At 51.8% G+C, this 18,284-nt stretch overlaps 1 protein-coding gene across 3 annotated transcripts; it reads left to right on the top strand.

Moving 5' to 3' along the window:
• The first annotated feature begins 879 nt into the window (after positions 1-879).
• On the top strand, positions 880-18,024 carry PKIG (cAMP-dependent protein kinase inhibitor gamma). 3 transcript variants are annotated; one of them, XM_088064714.1, is made up of 4 exons: positions 880-1,013; positions 6,854-6,921; positions 15,683-15,858; positions 17,095-18,024. In XM_088064714.1, the coding sequence occupies exons 3-4, from the start codon at positions 15,708-15,710 to the stop codon at positions 17,172-17,174; spliced, it is 231 nt and encodes a 76-aa protein (XP_087920840.1). In that variant the 5' UTR covers positions 880-1,013; positions 6,854-6,921; positions 15,683-15,707; the 3' UTR covers positions 17,175-18,024. The 3 variants fall into 3 exon arrangements, with proteins under 3 accessions (XP_087920840.1, XP_087920841.1, XP_005524733.1); XM_088064715.1 differs by having other exon boundaries at positions 993-1,013; positions 6,857-6,921; XM_005524676.3 differs by lacking the exon at positions 880-1,013 and adding an exon at positions 1,090-1,299.
• The last annotated feature ends 260 nt before the right edge of the window (positions 18,025-18,284 follow it).

Raw genomic sequence — 18,284 nt, 5'->3', positions numbered from 1 at the left:
CTTCTGTGCCTGTCTGGTGCTCAGCAAGGGTTGGGAAAGTGCTCCTGGCCCACACCACTCCCTTTGCATGCAACCTGAAACAGAAACTCACCTAGCTCGAGTGGGGACTGGATCCATTCCTTGGCAAACACCCTTTGTGCTCCCCAGTTGAGTTGGGAGGACTTGAGTGTTCTGACAGCAGGGATGGAGCAAATCTTTCACTCTTGTCAGCAAAGCCATTCCCAGCACTGAGCCCCAGCGCTCAGGCAGGAGCAGGCAGCACCAGGTACATTCCTGTGTGCTCACACACCTTCCCTCCACACTGCTGGGGCTGGGCTGGAGCTCGGGCACAGAGGACAACTGCAAACACCTTGATTGTTTGGTTTCAGCCAGCCAGTGGTGTCTGCAAGGCTGATGGGACACCAGGAGGTGATGCCAGCCAGAGGGACATTCCTCAGTCCGTGTGGTACCGAGAACATCCAGAATTTCCTCTTCTTCTGTAGTGTCCTCGAGCTCACTGAGAGCTCCCAGGGTGTGCTTCACACAGCAGGGTGGCTACAAAGGTGTGTGTTTTAAATGGGTGCTGCCTTTGAACATTCCCCCTTAAATCCAGGTGCTGTCACCAGCTAGCTCTGCATTTCACCCCCAAATACAGCTGGCACGCAGGGGCAGATGAGCTGAAGTACTCCTGGGTTTTACTCCATGGGAGGCAGTGGAGCAAGAAGCACTCCAAAACAACACAAAACTCGGGTTTTCTTGGGAGGCACTTCTACAGTGCTACACCTGGTAGGACAGTTCAGGCTGCACGGGGTGTGATGGTGCCTCTGGCCAGGCCCTGGGGGAGAGGATGCAGGTGGGACGTGGGATGTCCCGGAGAAACCTGGGGGAGCAGGCAGGAGGGAGCAGAATCCTCAGCGCTGAGCATGGAAGGGAGGATGCTCGGGCACACGCAGCTGCCGGGGGATGGGGTTACAAGCCGAAGCTAAACAAAGATCCCTGTGAAAAGGAAACGGATCCCTCCTGCCGACTGTAAGGTAGGAGCCGAGCGGGAGCTGCTTGACATCATCGGGCAGAGCATTGGATTACAGCAGGCAGGGACTGACTCGAGGGGAGGAGAACACGCCCCTTGGCCCCACAAGTGCAACTTCATTTAGCAGCTCCCAGCAGAAGGAAACTGCAAGTCTGAAAGTGGCTGCGAGGCTCCCGGCCGGCTTGGCCGCTCGCCACCGCGGGCAGAGGCTGCAGGAGGGTGAGATCCGAGCCAGCCGAGAGCCCTTCCCCGGCAGCGGCACCGCGGCACCCGGGAGCCGAGGAGCGGCTGTGAGTGGGGCTGGGAGTGGGGCTGTAAGGGGGGCTGGGAGTGGGGCTGTAAGTGCGGCTGTGAGGCTGTGAGTGGGGCTGTAAGGGGGGCTGTGAGGCTGTGAGTGGGGCTGTGAGTGGGGCTGTAAGTGGGGCCGTAAATGGGGCTGTGCTCGCTGCGGTGGGGCCGAGGGGCTGGGGCAGGGGGTGACCGGGTGACAAGGACACCTGCCCGGGAGTGCAGCCAGGAGTTCTCCGCCTGCCCACGGCCGCGCCACGAGGCTGGGGTTTGTTCGGAGATTCGGTGAACTTTTACCCACCCCACTGCCAGCAGCGAGGGGCTGGCTGCCGGCAAACCGTGGGCTAAAAAAGCAGAGCTGATTCCCGGTTTTTCTGCTGTTGGGAGAGAGAAGCCGCTCGCAGGCTGATGATGGCAGGGAGGTGCCGGCTGTTTCGCTCGGGAAATAACGCGGTTCAGCGCTCGCCGCGAAGGGGGAGCAGGGAGAGCAGACAGAGGATGGAAATCACAGAGGACCGTGGATCAGTGACCCCCGCGGGGATTTCTGGCCTCATTTCCAACATGTGTCGGTATATTCTGAGCGGTGTGCCGGAGGGAATCCCTTCCAGCACGGGAATGGGACGGGCTGGGGATCCGTCCCTGGGGATGGCAGAGCCGTGGGGCTGCCCGGGGCTCCCCTCGGAGCTGCGGGCACCAGCAGGCTCGGAGACTTGCTGGCATCCGGCTTTCCAAGCAAATGTTTGAAAAGGCAAAGACTCGGGATAAAAAAAGAACTGCTGTGCGGTGGTATGCTCAGGAGGCTTTGCAGATTCCTCCACCTCGAAGCTGTGTGTCTTTCCTCTCTCTGGATTCCCCTAAGCAGCTGGTAGCGAGCCGTGGTGGGGAGCTTTCGCATGCATGTAATGCCTCGGCCCCGAAGGCGTGTTTGGGAAATTTCCCTTTGCTTGGAAGGGGTAAATGCAGATCAGGAGCCAAGTATAGCTGTGAAGCCAGAGGCAATGCCCTGCGTGGCTGTGCTGGGGACTCAAACGAGGAGCAGGACAGGCTGGGCTCAGCGGGGATGCTGCTGCCCTGCGAGGGTGAAGGGGGATTTGTGAGTGGGGTGGCTGAGGGTCTCCGGTGGTGACAGCCCCTCGAGCTCTGGGCTGTTTGTTCGGTGTGCCTGGCTTGGTTCCTGTGGGGCAGCACTTGGCTTCAGAGACTCGTGGCTGGAAAGAGCCACCCTGCCAATGTGTGGCCACTCAGCTAAGAAATTGGCACCTTTCAGCTCCAGTTAGGGATGATGTTCAAGAAAGAAGGATCCATGAAGAGGTCCTCAATGGCTGTATTTCTTTATAATGCAGATGTAGGTTAAATGGCCATTTATAAACGTGGATATACCAATAGAGCTTAATGTACCTTGGGCACAGAACGCAGCACTGAGTCCTTCAGACAGAGTTCCACAGGGATGGGAGCACCCCATGCCATTGTTTTGGGGAACACTTTCCCCAGAGTGTAGACTCAGATGCCTCAGAGATCTGGAGACCATTAGCTACAGTACAGAGGCAGCTTGGTCACAAAGAGATGAAACCCAGGAATGTTCACAGCTGTGCATCTTCCAACCACCCAGCACTTCTGTACCCAGTGGCTGATTCTGAGAGGTGTACAGGCTCATGATGAGCCAGCACGGGGAGTTTTGCTTTATCCTCTCATTCCAAAGAAAAATCAATGTACTTTTGATCCCACTCAGAAGAATACCCACAGGCACACAACCTTGCCACCCAAAATAACTATGGAAGATGTTTTCCAAGCTGCTAACATTTCCTGATCTCCCACATTTCAGAGCCAGTTCCTGCAGCACACTACTGTGCATTAATGCCTCCAGCCTGTCTGGGCACCCAAGCATCAGCATCATTCCTATTTTACATGGGGCTCACACAAAGCAGGTGATTTCTCTGAGCTCACACAGGTCTCTGGCAGAATGGGGAATGAATCTACAAAGCCATAAGGAAGAGCAGAAGCTTCAACCTGACTTTTGTTTGCCTGTGTCACCCTGTTTTTATTGCTCCTGTTTTGACATTCCAATTGTTTCTTCAGACCCTTAGGGGTTTCTTTAATGTCACCAAAGCTGTTTATATGGACTGATCTGGAAAAATTTCCATCACAACACCCATTTTAGAGAGAATGAGAGGGGAAAAAGCCCACTGCTTCTGCTTGTCTTTTTCTCATGACTAGAAAAAGACAAGTCATGAGGGAAGCTGCTCCCCAGGCTTGCCAGCAGCAGCCAGGGAGAAGGGAAGGTTCAGGTGTTCCATGGGCCTCATCCCAAGTGCCTCGTGGTGGCAGCTAGGGAGGTTGGGATCGCTCCAGACCTTGCCTGGAACCTGCAGCACAAGCAGGAAGAGCAGCAGTTGGACTATGAACTGCCCTGGGCCCCACTTCAAAACTCTCACTCTCCAGCCTCAGGGAATATGTACTTTACACCACTCATTTTTGGTTTCCACAGCGAGTTCCCCAGCACTTCCCTTCCCAGGAGAGCCCAGAGAGGCTGAGTGCTCTTTGCACAGCTCCTCCATGAGGCACATTGCTGCTCCCTGGGCCTGCCTGGGGAACTCCCTGCCTGCTGAAATGCCATTTCTGTTGATATTTGCAGTGATGTAATAAGCCAAACATATCCCCACCAGAGCGTCACCAACTTTACTGGAGTTACTGTTTCCACAAAGTGTAATTAATCTGTGGTGCTCATTGCCATGAGATAGCGGTGGAGCAAAGAGCTCCAAAGGCATTTTAATGGATATCAGGTAGTTATCTTGGAAACAAAACAATCCTGGGTATGATTAAGAGGATATTACATTGTAGGGATTGTAACACCTCCTATTTCAGAGTCATTAGTGACTTATGAAAAGCATTCCATTACAATTAGAGGTTTTCTTGTACCTCTGAAGCCAGGGATGCCAGCTGCTGCTGGAGACAGGGCACTAAATGAGGCAGCCTGGCTGCTCTGGGAGGACCAGGCTGCTGCCCTGATCAGCCACACATGCAGCCTGTTGTTTACCCAGCAGCCAAGAGACACAAGAACAACCTTCTCTCTGCTGCCATCATCTTGCTTGAAACCAGGGAGGATTTCCTCTCTGGATCAAAGCAGCACCACAACAGCTGTTGTGTAGAATAGCCTTGAATTCTGCCAAAAAAACATTCTGGGGTGTTGTTTTTTTTTTGGAGCATACATTCATTTTGAATCAATGCTGAGTGAACTGAGGTTGTTTCATGTGTTTGCTCCTTTTTGGGTAACTGCTGATCAGCATGGAGGGAATCTGAACCTCAAACATGTGCAATAGTGCACACTGAATAGGACAAGAGAAAATGGTCTTAAGTTGCATCAGGGAAGGTTTTAGGTTGAATATTAGGAAAAATTTCTTCACCAAAAGGGTTGTCAAACACTGAAATAGGCTGCCCAGGGAAGCAATGGAGTCACTGTCCCTGGAGATATTAAAAAAATGTGTGGATGTCCCCATACTTGGGGACATGGCTTAGTGGTGGCTTTGACAACCTTAAAGATCTTTTTCAGTCTAAATGATTCTATAATTCTATGCTAATGCCCTTGTAATTCGTTCCTGATGGGGTATGGATGCTCATCTAACCAATGAACATTTCCACTAGGGTCCCAGAATAATCCATGGTACCCTGATGTGTTCCAGGACTAAACCACAGAACAAAGTGTTCTTTAACAGGTCACTGTAGCCCTTCCTTGGTGCCACCATTAAAGTTCCAAAGTTCCAAACAGCCTGGCCTTTGTGCTGGGGGCCCTCTGGAGCTCTGCCCATCACGCTGGGAGCAGCAGGACCAGGTGAGCCAGGAGAGAATGAGCCTTTGTGAATAGAGCAAGAGGGTCAGCTTCAAATCTGCAGACTCCAGATGCCCAAGCAAGGGCTGTGGGGAGAAACATCTAGGTAGGGTTGTTTCCAGCCTGCAGGGTTGGAAAGCCAATACCAGCTGCTAAGGAGATTTTGTCTCCAAAATCAGCTGGTTTTTGAGAAAGTTGGGGTTTCCCACCATGTCCCATCACGAGCAGGGCTGCTCAGTGATAACTTCTGCTTCAGAGCATCATTGCTCCAGTTTACTTTAAGCCTCTCTTGGCAGAGGCCCACGTGTTTTGAGATATTTTGCAACACTGCTCAAGTGCTGGAGGTTTAACTATTTGGGCAGCGTAACACACAAGCCAAGGCAGGAAGGCAAAGGAGGAAAATAAAGACTTGTGGATTTCCAAAGCTGTGTTTCTTCCTTCCTGCTTTTGTTTGCTTGTGTGGTGCCCAAAAGGGCAATGGATATTCCCAGAGTTGTGGGAATACTGTTTCTTTTCCGGTTCAGTGTTTCCAGTAAGCACTTCGCTATAAATGGGGTTAAGACTAACAAAAGTTTATTGTTAAATCCCTGTGTCTTTGTTTAGCTCCTGTCATGATCATAATTAGCATTTTCCACTTCTGCAAGCCTGTCATCTGCAGAGCTGAAAGTGCTTTAAAATATTTGAAGCATCTAACAGGGGGAGGGAGTATTAATAGCTCCATTTAACAGATGGGCAAACTGACACATAAAAGCAGCAAGTGCCCTGTCCTTGAAGCAGGGCCAGAGCCAGCAAGTAGTCAGCTCCAACTACAAAGTTTTGAAAGTGGGTCAAAAAAATAAAGAGGAAGGCTGTAGATCTGTCCCAGTTTGGAAAATGATGGGAAATAGTTCTAGTAGCAGTGGTACTCAGCCCAGATGGACCAGACAGATGAATTTCTGGATGAGCTACTGCTTATATGGTTAAGTGGCTCATCTCTTGATTTCTGTTCTGCTAACATTTGTCCCTGGGACAAAGGGAAAAACACAGTCCACAATGTTCCAAAATAGTCAGAAAGCTGAAACAGCTGCTAAAATAAGCAAGTGTCCTGTTGGCTGAGCTCTGCAGGTCAGGGGATTGCAAAGCACCCACAGATGTTGAGGCCACAGAGGAAATGTCTTTGGGCAGGGCTTGGGGACAGCAGGAGGAGGCTCAGCTGTGCACAAACAGCAGAGACCCAAGGAGCTGGACACAGACCCAGCAAAGCAGCCAGAACCAGATTAAACTTCCCCTTCCACCTCAGAGAAGCTGATATGGGAGTTTCACTTCTTTAAAGAGCACCAGAGCTGCAAACACCAATATTCATCTATAGTCTGGAGGCAGCTGCTGGTCCCTGCAGTGCAGGTCAGGACATGAGTTGTCTCAGTTCTCCCAGCACATGTGGGAGGGCAAAGAAAGAAGAAAAACCAAAGAGGACTTCTCTGTGCAGCCCAGCTGGACTTGCCATGTGATCTAACACAACAGTCCAAGTCTATTATCCATGCACAAACCCTCCTGAGGAGGTGCCATATGAACACAACATCCCACAGCCCCTGGGCTGGTGTCTCCAAGCCAGGTTCCATGTGAGTCTGCTGGGCAGCCCCTGCCACCCCTCTGCTATCCTGGTCACAGAGAGTGGGAAGAGCAGCTGAGCTTTATGCTTCCCAAAACAAGCACAGATAATGTTTTCTTACTTTTTTTTCCTTCTTCTTTCCCAGAAGCTGTTGTCCTGCTGTGCATGAAGCGTGTTTGAAGTCATGTCCAGAAGGAAAGTGCTCTAAATCAGGTAGGGACTCACACTATGGCTGATAAAGCTTTTATTCACAGGGAAATATTGCAAACAGAAATGGGTTTTTTCCTTCCTGTAGCATCGAGTCACTTGACCTCCCTCTGTATTCTGAATTACTAGATGCTAGAAGGCTGCTAAGAGGAGAAATAATACCAACAATTCCATCATAATGACTTTCCTGCTGTATTATCCACACCCACAGCCATGTCCTTGTAGCAAGCCACATTGCAGCTGTGGCTCCAAGCAGCCCCAGTGCCAGTTGTGCCCCGTGGCCTCTCCCTGGCCATGTGCTGTGCAAATCCTGCTGAAGGCTGCCCACATGCAGGAATGCTGTTTGCCTGTACAGAACAATGTAAGAGTTCTGTTCTGCATGTAGAGTCAGCCCAGCAAGATCCAGGGAACCTCCAAAGCTCAACCCTTCATGGCTCCTGCAGAAATGGCAAATCCTCTCTGTGGCTTCACCTGTGGCTCCTGCACTCAGAGCAGCCCCTCTGTGCTCAGATCAGGTCACTGCTTTCCCTTGTTCCTGTGCTGTCCCTTGCACAGAGCTTCCAGGGTTGTTTTGTGTGAGCTGTGCAGTGCAGGATCTCAGGACTCTTTGGTGCACACAGACATCCCTCCTCTCACAGTTCTCTCAGAGCACCTCATCTCCTGCATCCAGCATTTTTCCCTACGTGTGCTGGAGACACCCCGTGTCCTCCTATTCCCAGGCTGCAGACCACGAAATACTTGGCAATTGATTTTATTAGGAGCTTTCCCTTTCCTGAGACTACAGCTGGCAACAATCACTGAGCATTCCCAGTGCTGCAGGCACATCTCAAGCACCACTTCAACCCAGGTTTAGATGTCACATCCCTGGGGACTTTGGCAGAAAGATTTACCCTTCCTGCAGGAAGGATCAGGAGCTGCTGTCACCTGACACAGATATAAGGAAATGTTGCATCTGTCACAGAAACCTTCAGCAAAGGAGGTGTGCAGTGCTTTCCCTGCCCAGACAGGGGCCAGCCAAAGGGGATCCCGATTCCTTTGGGCAGCAGCAGCCAGGGTGGGGTCCCAGCAGTGCCTGTCTGTGCAGTGGGGCAGACACACAGGGCAGCCAGCTCCAGGGAGCAGAGCTAAGCCTGGGTTTGCTAATCAGCTTCATTCTGTACATACACTCTTGTGAGGTGCCCTGGTTATTTTTAGGCACCACTGGGAGCTGCCAGGGCTCTTTCACCCCAGCCTTTCTCTCAGCCCCTTGCACTGCTGTGAGTGAGGAAGACTCTTTGGATGCTGGATGCAAATTCCTGTGGGATTCTGCAAGTCTCACTGAGGCAGAGCCAAGGCAGGTGGCTCTCAGCTTCAGGCACCCTGTGCTAAGCAGAGCTTCCCCAAGCAAAGCCTCCTGAAGCAGCAGCAGCCAAACCTGCCCAGTTACAGCCCTCACAACTGCTCTTCCAAGCTCAGCTCCCCTCCCCAGTCATGCTTCCCCACAGCAGCAGAGCTCAGCTCCTCAGATGACAAAGAAGAACTGGACTAAATAGCTCTATTTCATTTTAGGCATAATAATGAGGCCTCATCCTTGCTTACCTCTGTCATTGTAGAAAGGTCTCCCTCAACCCAGAAACCACCAAAGGCTGCTGTGGCTTTGCCTTCCTCTTATGTGTGACAAGCGCAGCTGTGCTAGAAAACAGCCCCAGCTGCATCTCCTCAGTGCTTGTTTGACTTGTCCTTGCCCAGGGAAGCCTGCAAGGTACTGGGGAGCTTGTGCTGGGGTGGAGCATCCCTGGGCCAGGAATTCAAGTGGGGTTTTAGAAGGTGATGTTCACTCAGAGGTCAGTGCCTCAGTGTGATCAGCTCTTCTGAGCTGCGGGGCCACGGGGGATTCTCCAGCCTTTGAGGTGGAATCCAATTGGACTTTTCTTCAAGAACAATCTGGAGGAAGGCAGGAACCCAGGCCAGAAGGGGATCCCCATTGCACAGGGATTTACCCCATGGCCCGGGTGTGATAGGGTGACCACATATCACAAGTGGGGGGAATCCATGGGATGTGCCTGCCACAGCAGCTCTGGGACTTCTGTAGCTGAAGGGTCACTGCTCTGTGCTTTGTCTGCTTTGTAACTTCAGGCACTAGCAGAACTTCCACACAGTTGTTTGTGCAAAAATATGTTGACACATAAAGGCAACTAAGTATAAAGTTGTGAGAAAATAAAAGTAAGGGAGAAGGGACTCATAGAGACTCCTAAAGGCTTTGAAAGGGTCCCTGCAGGGGACAGGGGGTCCTGTGGGTGCCCATGGCTGCTCTGGGTGAACAGGAGGGATTTGGCTCTCTTCCCTCTGCCACAGAGCTGTGTCCATCCAGTGAGAACCTGCCTTGAGGGGGTGAGAAATGGGCAGGGAGAAAGGTGCCAGCCTGCCATGTCCTGAGGGCCTGCTGGGGCTGAGCCTTGTCCCTGCTGTCAGCCATCCCTCACAGGGACGTGTGTCTGTCAGAGCTGGGGGCAAACCAGAGTGCCCTGGTTCATTAGCACCTTGGAGCTGAGAGATGGGAAAAACAAGCTCGACCTGGGAGCAAAACAAAAATACAACTGCTGTCACGGCAACTGTCTCCAGATGCACAAAGAGACCAATTATTTCATTAATCAACTTAGCTAGAAGCTGCAGAAGAGTCTTAAGATCGGTAGTGAGGGGAGGGAGGAGCAGAGGGGCTCCATCTTCCTGTGATTCTTCCTGTGGTGGAGGATTTTTGGAGCAGATTCTCAGCACCTGTGCCTTGTGGGGACTGACACAGCGGTGCTGCCTGCCCCAGGCATGGGGATGGAGGCTGGCAGCACTGCATGGCCAGAGCTGGGCACTGGGCTGCCTTCCTGATGGATGGATGGATGGATGGATGGATGGATGGATGGATGGACAGGCAGCTCTCTCCCACCATCATCCTGATGCTAACAGGAGGCCACTGGGGCTGAGCAATGCCCTCCTGCCTCCCTCAAGCTCCCCCTCTCCCCTGGGGATCAGAGCAGAGCACACAAGGACTCGCCCTACCCCAATGCTGAGGGTCAGCTGCGATTTTGAAATCCAGCTGCAGCATTTCTTACGTCAGTGGGGAGCCAGGCAGTAGCTGTGAGGATGTGGGACAGCAGGAGGTGCCTTGGGACACTGGGGGGCTGTGGGGATGTTCTGAAGGCCAGAAGGGAGGGGAAGGAGTCTGGGGAGCTTGGCAGAGCTAAATACAAAGTTTGTGAAGTCACACAAGAGTCAGTCTAAGCCTAATCTTAAACATGGGGCTTAGCAATTGGTTATCAGTTCTACAGGCATTAAATGATCTTTATACTGTAAAACCAGGCCAAATGAAAAGAAGGGATCTATTTGTGGACACTGAACCTCAGCTGTAGCTGCTCTCCTGCTAAAGGAATTAAAATTTTCCAGCAAGAGAATGCTGGAAGCTCTGTTCCTGCAGAAACATTGCAGTGGCTGGAGTAGCTGTGATGTCTCTCCTGGTCGAATTTATCATATTTAGTTAAGAGCCTGAGGGTGCAGAGTTTATTACAAGGAATCCCACAACAAAAACCTTCCATAAATACAGATGTGCCAGACCCAACTTGATGTCTGTTCCTCACTGAAGCCTGCTGAGGGCTGAAGGCTTTTCTGTGCTATTCTCTCCTGGACAGAAGCTGCTCATGAGATGCACACACGTGCCCTGGTAGGAGATCAGGCTGCTGCCCTGCTCCTGCCTGTTTTCTCACCAAACCAGGACACTCAGAGCTCAGCAGTTTGGAGCACAGCAGTTCAGGCCAGTAAGACCCATCACCCCCACTTTGTGGAGAACACAGAGCCAGCAGGACAGCAGGGGAGCTCTGTGCCTGGTGCAGACCCTGTCACCAGCCTTACACAGCTCTCAACAGGAGCATCTTCATCCTCAGCTGCATCTTCAGCTCAGTTTCTGGCCATGGATCTGAGCTCTAGTGCATGGGGGCCCTGAGACACAGCAAGGCCTTTATGGCACAATCACAAAATACCCCAATAACACCATTACAGAGCCTTTCTTTGATGCACAACCCCTCATGCATGTTCCCAGACAAGACCCAGTGGAAAATTTGCTGAAATTCCAGCTGGACGTTGTCAGATAGTTGGTGGAAACCCCCTGACCTCAAGTGCTGGCTTCAGCCCTGCGGGATATTTTTTTCCCCTCTCTGGATGTGACTCTCCCAGCAGGAAACCTCACAGCGAACCCACAGGGAGCACAGAAATCCCGGTGCTTCCATCTTTGTGCTCTACCAGGCCCCCCTCTTCAGTAAACCATCCTACACTGTAAATATTTTAAAAGCCCAGCAGGGCTGTTGAGTATGTTTTGCTGTTGTTATGGATCCAGCCCCAGCAGGAGAGGTCTAATAATAGTCCCTGTACCCTGGAATGAAAGGGCAAGGGGCACTGCACAATATGGAGAGCTCCGAGGCGACTGCACTGCTTTGTGCCTTGGTGGTGGGATGTGATGCTTGAGCAGAAAAAGGGGTCAGATCCCCGTTCCCCAGCAGAACTTCGGGATTTCACCCAGAAACGTGGCAAGGTTTTGTTCAACTTTGGGGCTTTACAACTCCAGAAGTTTGGGGAGTGCTAAATCCACCAGTTAAACCCACCAAGCCGGAGGGAGAGTGTGTCCTGGGCTGGGATGTGGGATGAGGGAACCATCTCCAACCAAAACCTGCAGCTCTTGGTCCCAACTGGCAGTGGACAGCATGAGGCCAAAGTTGGGCTGCAGCACCTCGGGACAGGACTCTGCCAGAGCTCCTGAAGCTGGGAATTCCTGCAGCAGGCACAGAGAAGGCTGAGGTACAGGGCTCCCTGCCTCAGGCATCAACATGGAGGGCAGGGCTGTGCTGGCTGCCTGAAGGGACAAGGATGTCCTAGCAGGGGTCTGATCCACCTCCTGCCTCAGGGATCTGTGCAGAGAACAAGGGGAGGAGGAGGAGAACGCTGGGAAAGGTGAGAGGTTAAGGGGCAGAGCAGGAGGCACAAAGCAGGCAGGGGGAGAAATGGCTGAGTTCAGCCCAGCCTGCTGATAGCCAGCACCAGCACCCAAAAATAGCCCTTCCTAGCCATAAAAAGTTTAACCTAGACAAGGCACAGATGCAGTATCATGTGAAGGGTTTCCTTGAAACTGGAGTCAGGGCTGGGTGTGACGGTAGCATCCACCGATCCCAGGGATCAGCCCTGGGCACTGGCTGGGGTGGCAGAGCTTGGGCAGAGCCCTGTGCTGAGGGTGACCTGCCAGGTGTGCCCAGGTCACTTCTCTGCCACTCCTATGTTGTTTGCTGTAGTCCCTGGTGTGTGTACTGAGAAGCAGACAAGGGGGACACTGGAATTAAATGCAGGTTTGTCAGTGGACGGGTCATGGAGCTGAGCCACAAAAAATGCCTCAGCTTATTCTACCAAAAGGGAGAGGAAACATAAAACCTTTTAATTTCTTAGCACCCACCTTCTAAGTGGGCAAAACTCAGCCCCAGAATGAGTAGGGCTGGTTTAGCTGCAGCCCCCAGAGTGGAGCCAGCTGCTCTGTCAGCTGCTGGGTGATTTCCCTGGAAAATGCCAGCAAGCCCAGTCACAATCCAACAGCAAAACCACTCAGGAAACCAAGTCCCCACCAGCAAAGCCAAGACTATTACAGCTCAGATTCTTTAGTACTCACAAGACACTACAGAAAAATAAGTCCAAAGCAAACAGCAGGCTTGGCAGATCCAGGGACAGGAGCTGAGGCAGCTCTGGGGACATACCTGGTGTCAGTGGCAGCTTGTGAGGGGCTTCTTCACTTGTGGCCAGCTGCCCTGGGACAGGCAGCACCATGTCCCCATGGCAGAGGGGACAGCCTCCCTGCAAGCAGCAAATTTTTTGAGGAATGTGCAACAGGCAGTAGATCCCAGCTTCCCAGCCCCATCCCTGTGCTGAGGGCACAGGGACTGTCTCTGTTACCATCAGCAGCAGAGAGGAAAGGGAGGGCAGGAAAGGACCCTCTGGGGACCAGCTGAGTCACCTCTGTGAAGCACCCTGGAAACCTTTGTGCACTGCGTGTGTGTGTGTGCCGTGGGATTATTCCTGCAACAGCAGGCCCATCACCCTGCCCACGGGAGAATGAAAAACCAAAGGTGGAGAGCCAGCAGGTGATGCACCTCCCTTTGCACCCCTTCCACCCCTAAGAGACTGTCCACAGTGACACTGAACTATGTAGGCAAGAGGGAAGATGGTTCCTTTGCAGTCCCTGGAAGATGTTAAAAGCAGTTACCGACTGCAAACCCACAGAACTGTGGGTTCTGTGCCTGGAAATATGGAATGCTATTTGAAAAATCAGGTTTTCCTATCACAACCGAGGCAACTGCTCCCACCACCCTCTCAGCCCAACAACTTCCCGGAGGTGGAGGCTGGAATCTCTCTGTCAAATGGGAGGGATCTGCCTGCAAGGTTTTTGAGAGCCACCCACCTTGAAAATCCCGGAGGAATTGCTCAAATATGAAAGCTTCGCTGTTAAATCTGCCTGTCTCCAGCTCTTAGCATGGAAAGCCGAAGGCAAGAACCCTCCCAGCCACGGAAATAAATAAATCACATGCGCCATCTCCCGGCCACCAAGTCGGGACCCAGACCTACACACTTGCTTCTTTTTTTTCACACATTCTTCTTTTTAATCAGGATCCCAGCCTGTTCCCGTGTGAGAGGAAAAAATTACTTGGCACAGCACTTCCATCAAGGGACACCGGGAAAATGCTGCATCCCAGAGGCTGGCTCCTGCTCCCCAGTTTGGGGAAACCTGGTGCTCCTGCCCCTGGTAGGAGGGCAGCAGGACTCCAGAGCATATCAGCTCTGGAATGGCCTCAGTGATTGGAGATGGACCTGGGCTTGTCGGGCTCACTTCTAGGGAAGCCTCCCGAGTCCATATGACACCTCTGGCAGCTGTAGAAGGTCAGCAGAGTCTGGGCTCTAGTGACCTGTGAGAACTTGTCTGGGAATGATCAATGCTTGTCCTGTCCTGGAGAAAAGGCACTTTGCTCGCTGAGCTCATCCAGCCGCTGCATCCAGAGTAGGTGCCTTATGCCAGGAAGGGCATACCAGGGATGGAAGGAGGGAAGATGAGGAAAAACATCTGGGGCATTTCTTCCTGGGGCAAAGGATGCAGCTTTTCCCAGGGCTCATTTAACAGGAGCTAGATGGGTGCCAAGTCTGGAGAGGAGGCAGGCGTTCACAAGAATTGTTGGCTTTGGGGAAACAGGATCTCCTGCAAGATCTGGGTGGGCCAAGCCCCACATCCCAGCAGTGAGCTGGTGCCAGCACTCCCTGAGCTGGCATCCACACTGGGAGAGGAGTCCCTGGGGCTACCAAAACATGCTGGGTTTCCATGGGGTTTTGGTTACTGCACCCAACTCAGCTTGGGAACAGAGAGAACCTAACCTCTTCTATCCCAGTTACTGCATCTTCACCTGCATATCCTTTCCACTGCCATAACACTGGGGATTAGAGTGAGGAGTGTGATTCCTGTTCAGGCTGGTGCCTGAATCTACCAACAGATTTCCCTGGCAAAAAAATCAATATCAAGCAGGATTTGTAAAGGAAGCTGAGCAAACTCCTCTGTGGGTCATTAACTCCAAGGCACAAAAGCGAGTGAATGTGCATTAAATGTGCATGGATTTGTTTTCACTGCACACGAGCGTTTCTAATCGGGACCTGCTCCAAGCACTGCCAGCAATCAGCAGGGCTAAAGGCACATTTTACAGCGATCAGAATCACAGATAAGGCAGCAATTAATCTCTTGATTCCACACAGAAAAACCAACTAAGTGCCAAACAGAGTGTACAGTGGCAGGAACTGAGAGCTCCAGGTTTCCCATGCAGGGGCAGTGTGTGCTTGCCAGCTCTGTGCCCAGGAGCCAGGATGCCCACAACACCACACTCTGTGTGCTGTGCAAGTGCTGGCAAGGGAAACCAGCAGCCGAAATTAAAACCCAGCAACTTAAGGATTCATCAGCTGAACTCAGAGCTGGCTCGCAGCAGAGCTCACATGTGACAAGTGGCCGCTGCGGGCCTTTCTTCGTGCTGTGCACTTGGCACTGGCACAAGTCTGGAGTGAAGGGATCCAAATGTCTCACAGAAGGGCTGATTTTCACATGGTAAAGCATTTATCTCACAACAGTCCAGCCCAACGCTTCTTCAGTGACACCCAACAGCCAGAGGAGGCCAGTACTGCTCCAAGCCCTGTACCTATAAAATACTCCCTGCTCCCCCAACTTTCCAATGGGTATCCATCATTTCCCATTACAAATTCAGGTTGGATCACCACCCCATCCCCCAAGCAGTGAGCCAAATTTGGCCTGTGTTCAAAGCTCCCGAGGCATTTTGAGGAGGAAGTAGGGCTTTCTGTAATGCCTTTTCTGTAGGGAAAAACTGCTGCAAGCAAGCTTGTGCACCTAAAGGAGAAGGCTGGAAACTCAAAGGAGAGACAAATGCCCTGTCTGCCTTTGCAGTGGGAAGGCAGGACAAGTCAGGCATCTGGGATGGATCCTTCCTGCCTTCCTGCCCTCACCTGGCACCATGGGTCACCCAGCGTGGTGGGTCTCCCCACACGTTGCCCCACATGAGGGAGGTGATACCTGACATTCCAGTACCTGCTGTCAGAGGAGCTGGAGCAGAGTCACAGGGGCTGTTTTCTGTAATGTTACCCCACAGAGTAACCTGACCTGGAGGGAGCTGTGACTCGAGCCACGCCGAGCATCCTGGGCCTCACAGCTGTGTTTTCTCCGCAGCATTTTGCAAGTGAATAGAGATGCAATGGAGGTAGAGTCCAGCACCTACACCGACTTCATTTCCTGTGACCGGGCTGGCAGGAGGAACGCTGTCCATGACATCCAGCGAGAGGCAACCACCATCAGCATGCGCAAGCTGACCGAGGACATGGGTGACCTCGCTGTTGAGGGAGCAGGTGAGCTGCCCTGCACACACCCAGCCCAGCAGCTCCTGGCACAGCCCGGGAGGGCAGGCACAAAAGGGCAGCACAAATGACCAGTGCTGTCTCCAGGAGCATCACACTGATGCTCAGGAGGGACATCCCATTCCTCACTGCTTCAGTCAGTGTCCTCATGCTCATGGATGCTCAGGTAGTGGGAGAGTCTCCAGGTCAAGGGGTGCTTGCAGAGAGCGGAATGATCCCTGGCACAGGAGCACTGAACACTCCAGCCCAGGCCCTTTGTTCACTGGTGCTTAAACAATACTGCTTCACTGACCAAGACCCTTCCCAGAGCAAGTTACACATCAGTTATACCTTAGGCTTTATAAAAATCATGTATTGGGCAGGCTGTGGCTTGTTTTTATTTTGTTGGTTGGTTGTAAAAAAACCAACCTTTGAGCAGTTCAGCAGTATTTCAGATAACAACAGAAATAATTTTCACATCAGCAGCCATCTCCAAATCCTTCCTTTCAGCCCAAATGTGGCAGCAGTGTCACCCTGCTCAGTGTCAGCTGGCCAGCTGGCTGTGAGGAGCCTGAATCCTCTGTCCAAACCTGCCACTCTCATTTCACTAACGAGCAACACAACACAATCATTGCAGAAGGGAAACTCAGTTTTTCCCCTTGCTTTCTTAATCCTCTAGCCTACAACCTGTAACTATAACAACACTTTTAAATACATTCATTACCCCAACTGTACTTCTTTCAGCATGACCAGACCAGCGTGTGTCTGTCCACCCATCCATAGTAAGTACAAATTGGAGCTGCTCTACCAGAGTGCTGCTCAGGCGGCTGCCAGGCTGTCAGGAGGGCAGTTCTGGAGCACTTGAAAGTTGGGTGGATGCACATCCTTACCTTGAGGCTCCCTCCCAGCATTGCCAGGTGTGTTGAGAAGTATTTGTACTTAAGGAATGTGAAGGCAGAACCCAATACTCTTAACCATAGAATCATAGAAAATGGTTTGGTTTGGAAGCGACCTTAAAAACCACCTGCCATGGGCAGGGACACCTTCCACTAGACCTCACAGTCTAATCCAGCCTGGCATTGAACACTCCCATGGATGAGGCCAAGTGTCTGGTCCCAGGAGGGGAGTGATAGGTCTTCAGGTGAACATCTTTCATCTTTCTGGATGAAATCAGCTGTAGCAATCACTGATGGCTTATGTCCTCACCAGGGTGTAACTGTGTTTTCTTCCCAATCCTCCCTTCTGCAGAAAGCCAAAGAGATGCCAGTTCTTCTGACAACGACCCTGGAGCAAGACCAAAGGGGCAGGAAAGCAGCCCGTCCCCATGAGAGCAAAACGGGGGTGGGATGGGCAGGAGGAGGGCCTTGCTGTGAACATTAAACAAGAATTGGTTGAATCTGTGGACAAAAGCCAACCTGGAACAGCAAGTCGTCTGTCAAATGCCTCTGCTAGAACCGTGCTTGTGTAGAGAGACACAAGACACTTGCAAGGACTGGCACCTCCAAAAGACTTCTGCCCCCATCCCTAATGGTTTAGAGCAACACTGCCGTGGCTGTAGTGATATGAGCCATTCTCGAGATGCCTTAGCTGCAATTTTCTCTTAGGGGAAAAACAGTTTCAGTAATAATAGACACACCACATTTTCCTGTCCAAGGTACCTTCCTCCTTTGTAGATTTAGACTATTATTTATTCTGTTTCCATAGATTAGAAATTTAGATTATTGTTTTTTCTAAGCCTCACCCTCATCTGCATCTTAGACCTGGCCTCTGGATTGTCCACATGGCCCCTTGTCAGGGTGGGCAGCAGGGAAAGGACCCGACCTGTCCTGCTGCCCTCATGTCAACACCACTCACCTGTGCTGCTGCTGCTGCTTAGCATCAGGAAAGGACCAAAGCACAGCTCTGTGGGGATGAGCCCCACCTGGAGACCCAGCAGCACCAGCCACAGGCATCTCTTTCTCTGGGCTTTAACACTTCAAGATGTTCTTAAGGGGAGGGGAGGAACGTTTTGCTGGTTTGACTGTTGACATTCAGGCTTAACTTTGCAAGCTGTTAGCTGAGATGATCTCTGGTAGGATCTCACACCCTTCTCTTTAAGGAGACATGTTTTGTGTTAAAGATGGTTTGATAAAACTACAGAAGCTGTTGGAATAAATGACATAGCCTTCAAGTCCTGAAGGTGTTTTTTTCTGCCTGGATGTTTCTTCCTTTGTTTTGCCTTTGGCTGTGGGCTGATTTCATAGGGAGACACGGAGATGTGCAAGAAGATTTCCCCGAGTCTGGGTCTGTGAAACCCGTGGGTTTGCAGCTCACAGATGGAGGCAGATGTAGATAGGCACAGATTATAAAAGTCTGTCCCCACTTTCCCAGGTTTACTGCCCAGGCACCAGCAGGATTGGTGCCAGTGGGGAGAGGTGTTTTCCCTCTGCAGCACAGAA

The sequence above is a fragment of the Pseudopodoces humilis genome, chromosome 19 (assembly GCF_049639895.1).
Source record: "Pseudopodoces humilis isolate 2021_Gansu_Grassland_sample_001 chromosome 19, ASM4963989v1, whole genome shotgun sequence".
Classification (NCBI taxonomy): Eukaryota; Metazoa; Chordata; class Aves; order Passeriformes; family Paridae; genus Pseudopodoces; species Pseudopodoces humilis.
The sequence above is the reverse complement of the archived record's forward strand: the minus strand, read 5'-3'. Positions and strand labels throughout refer to the sequence as shown.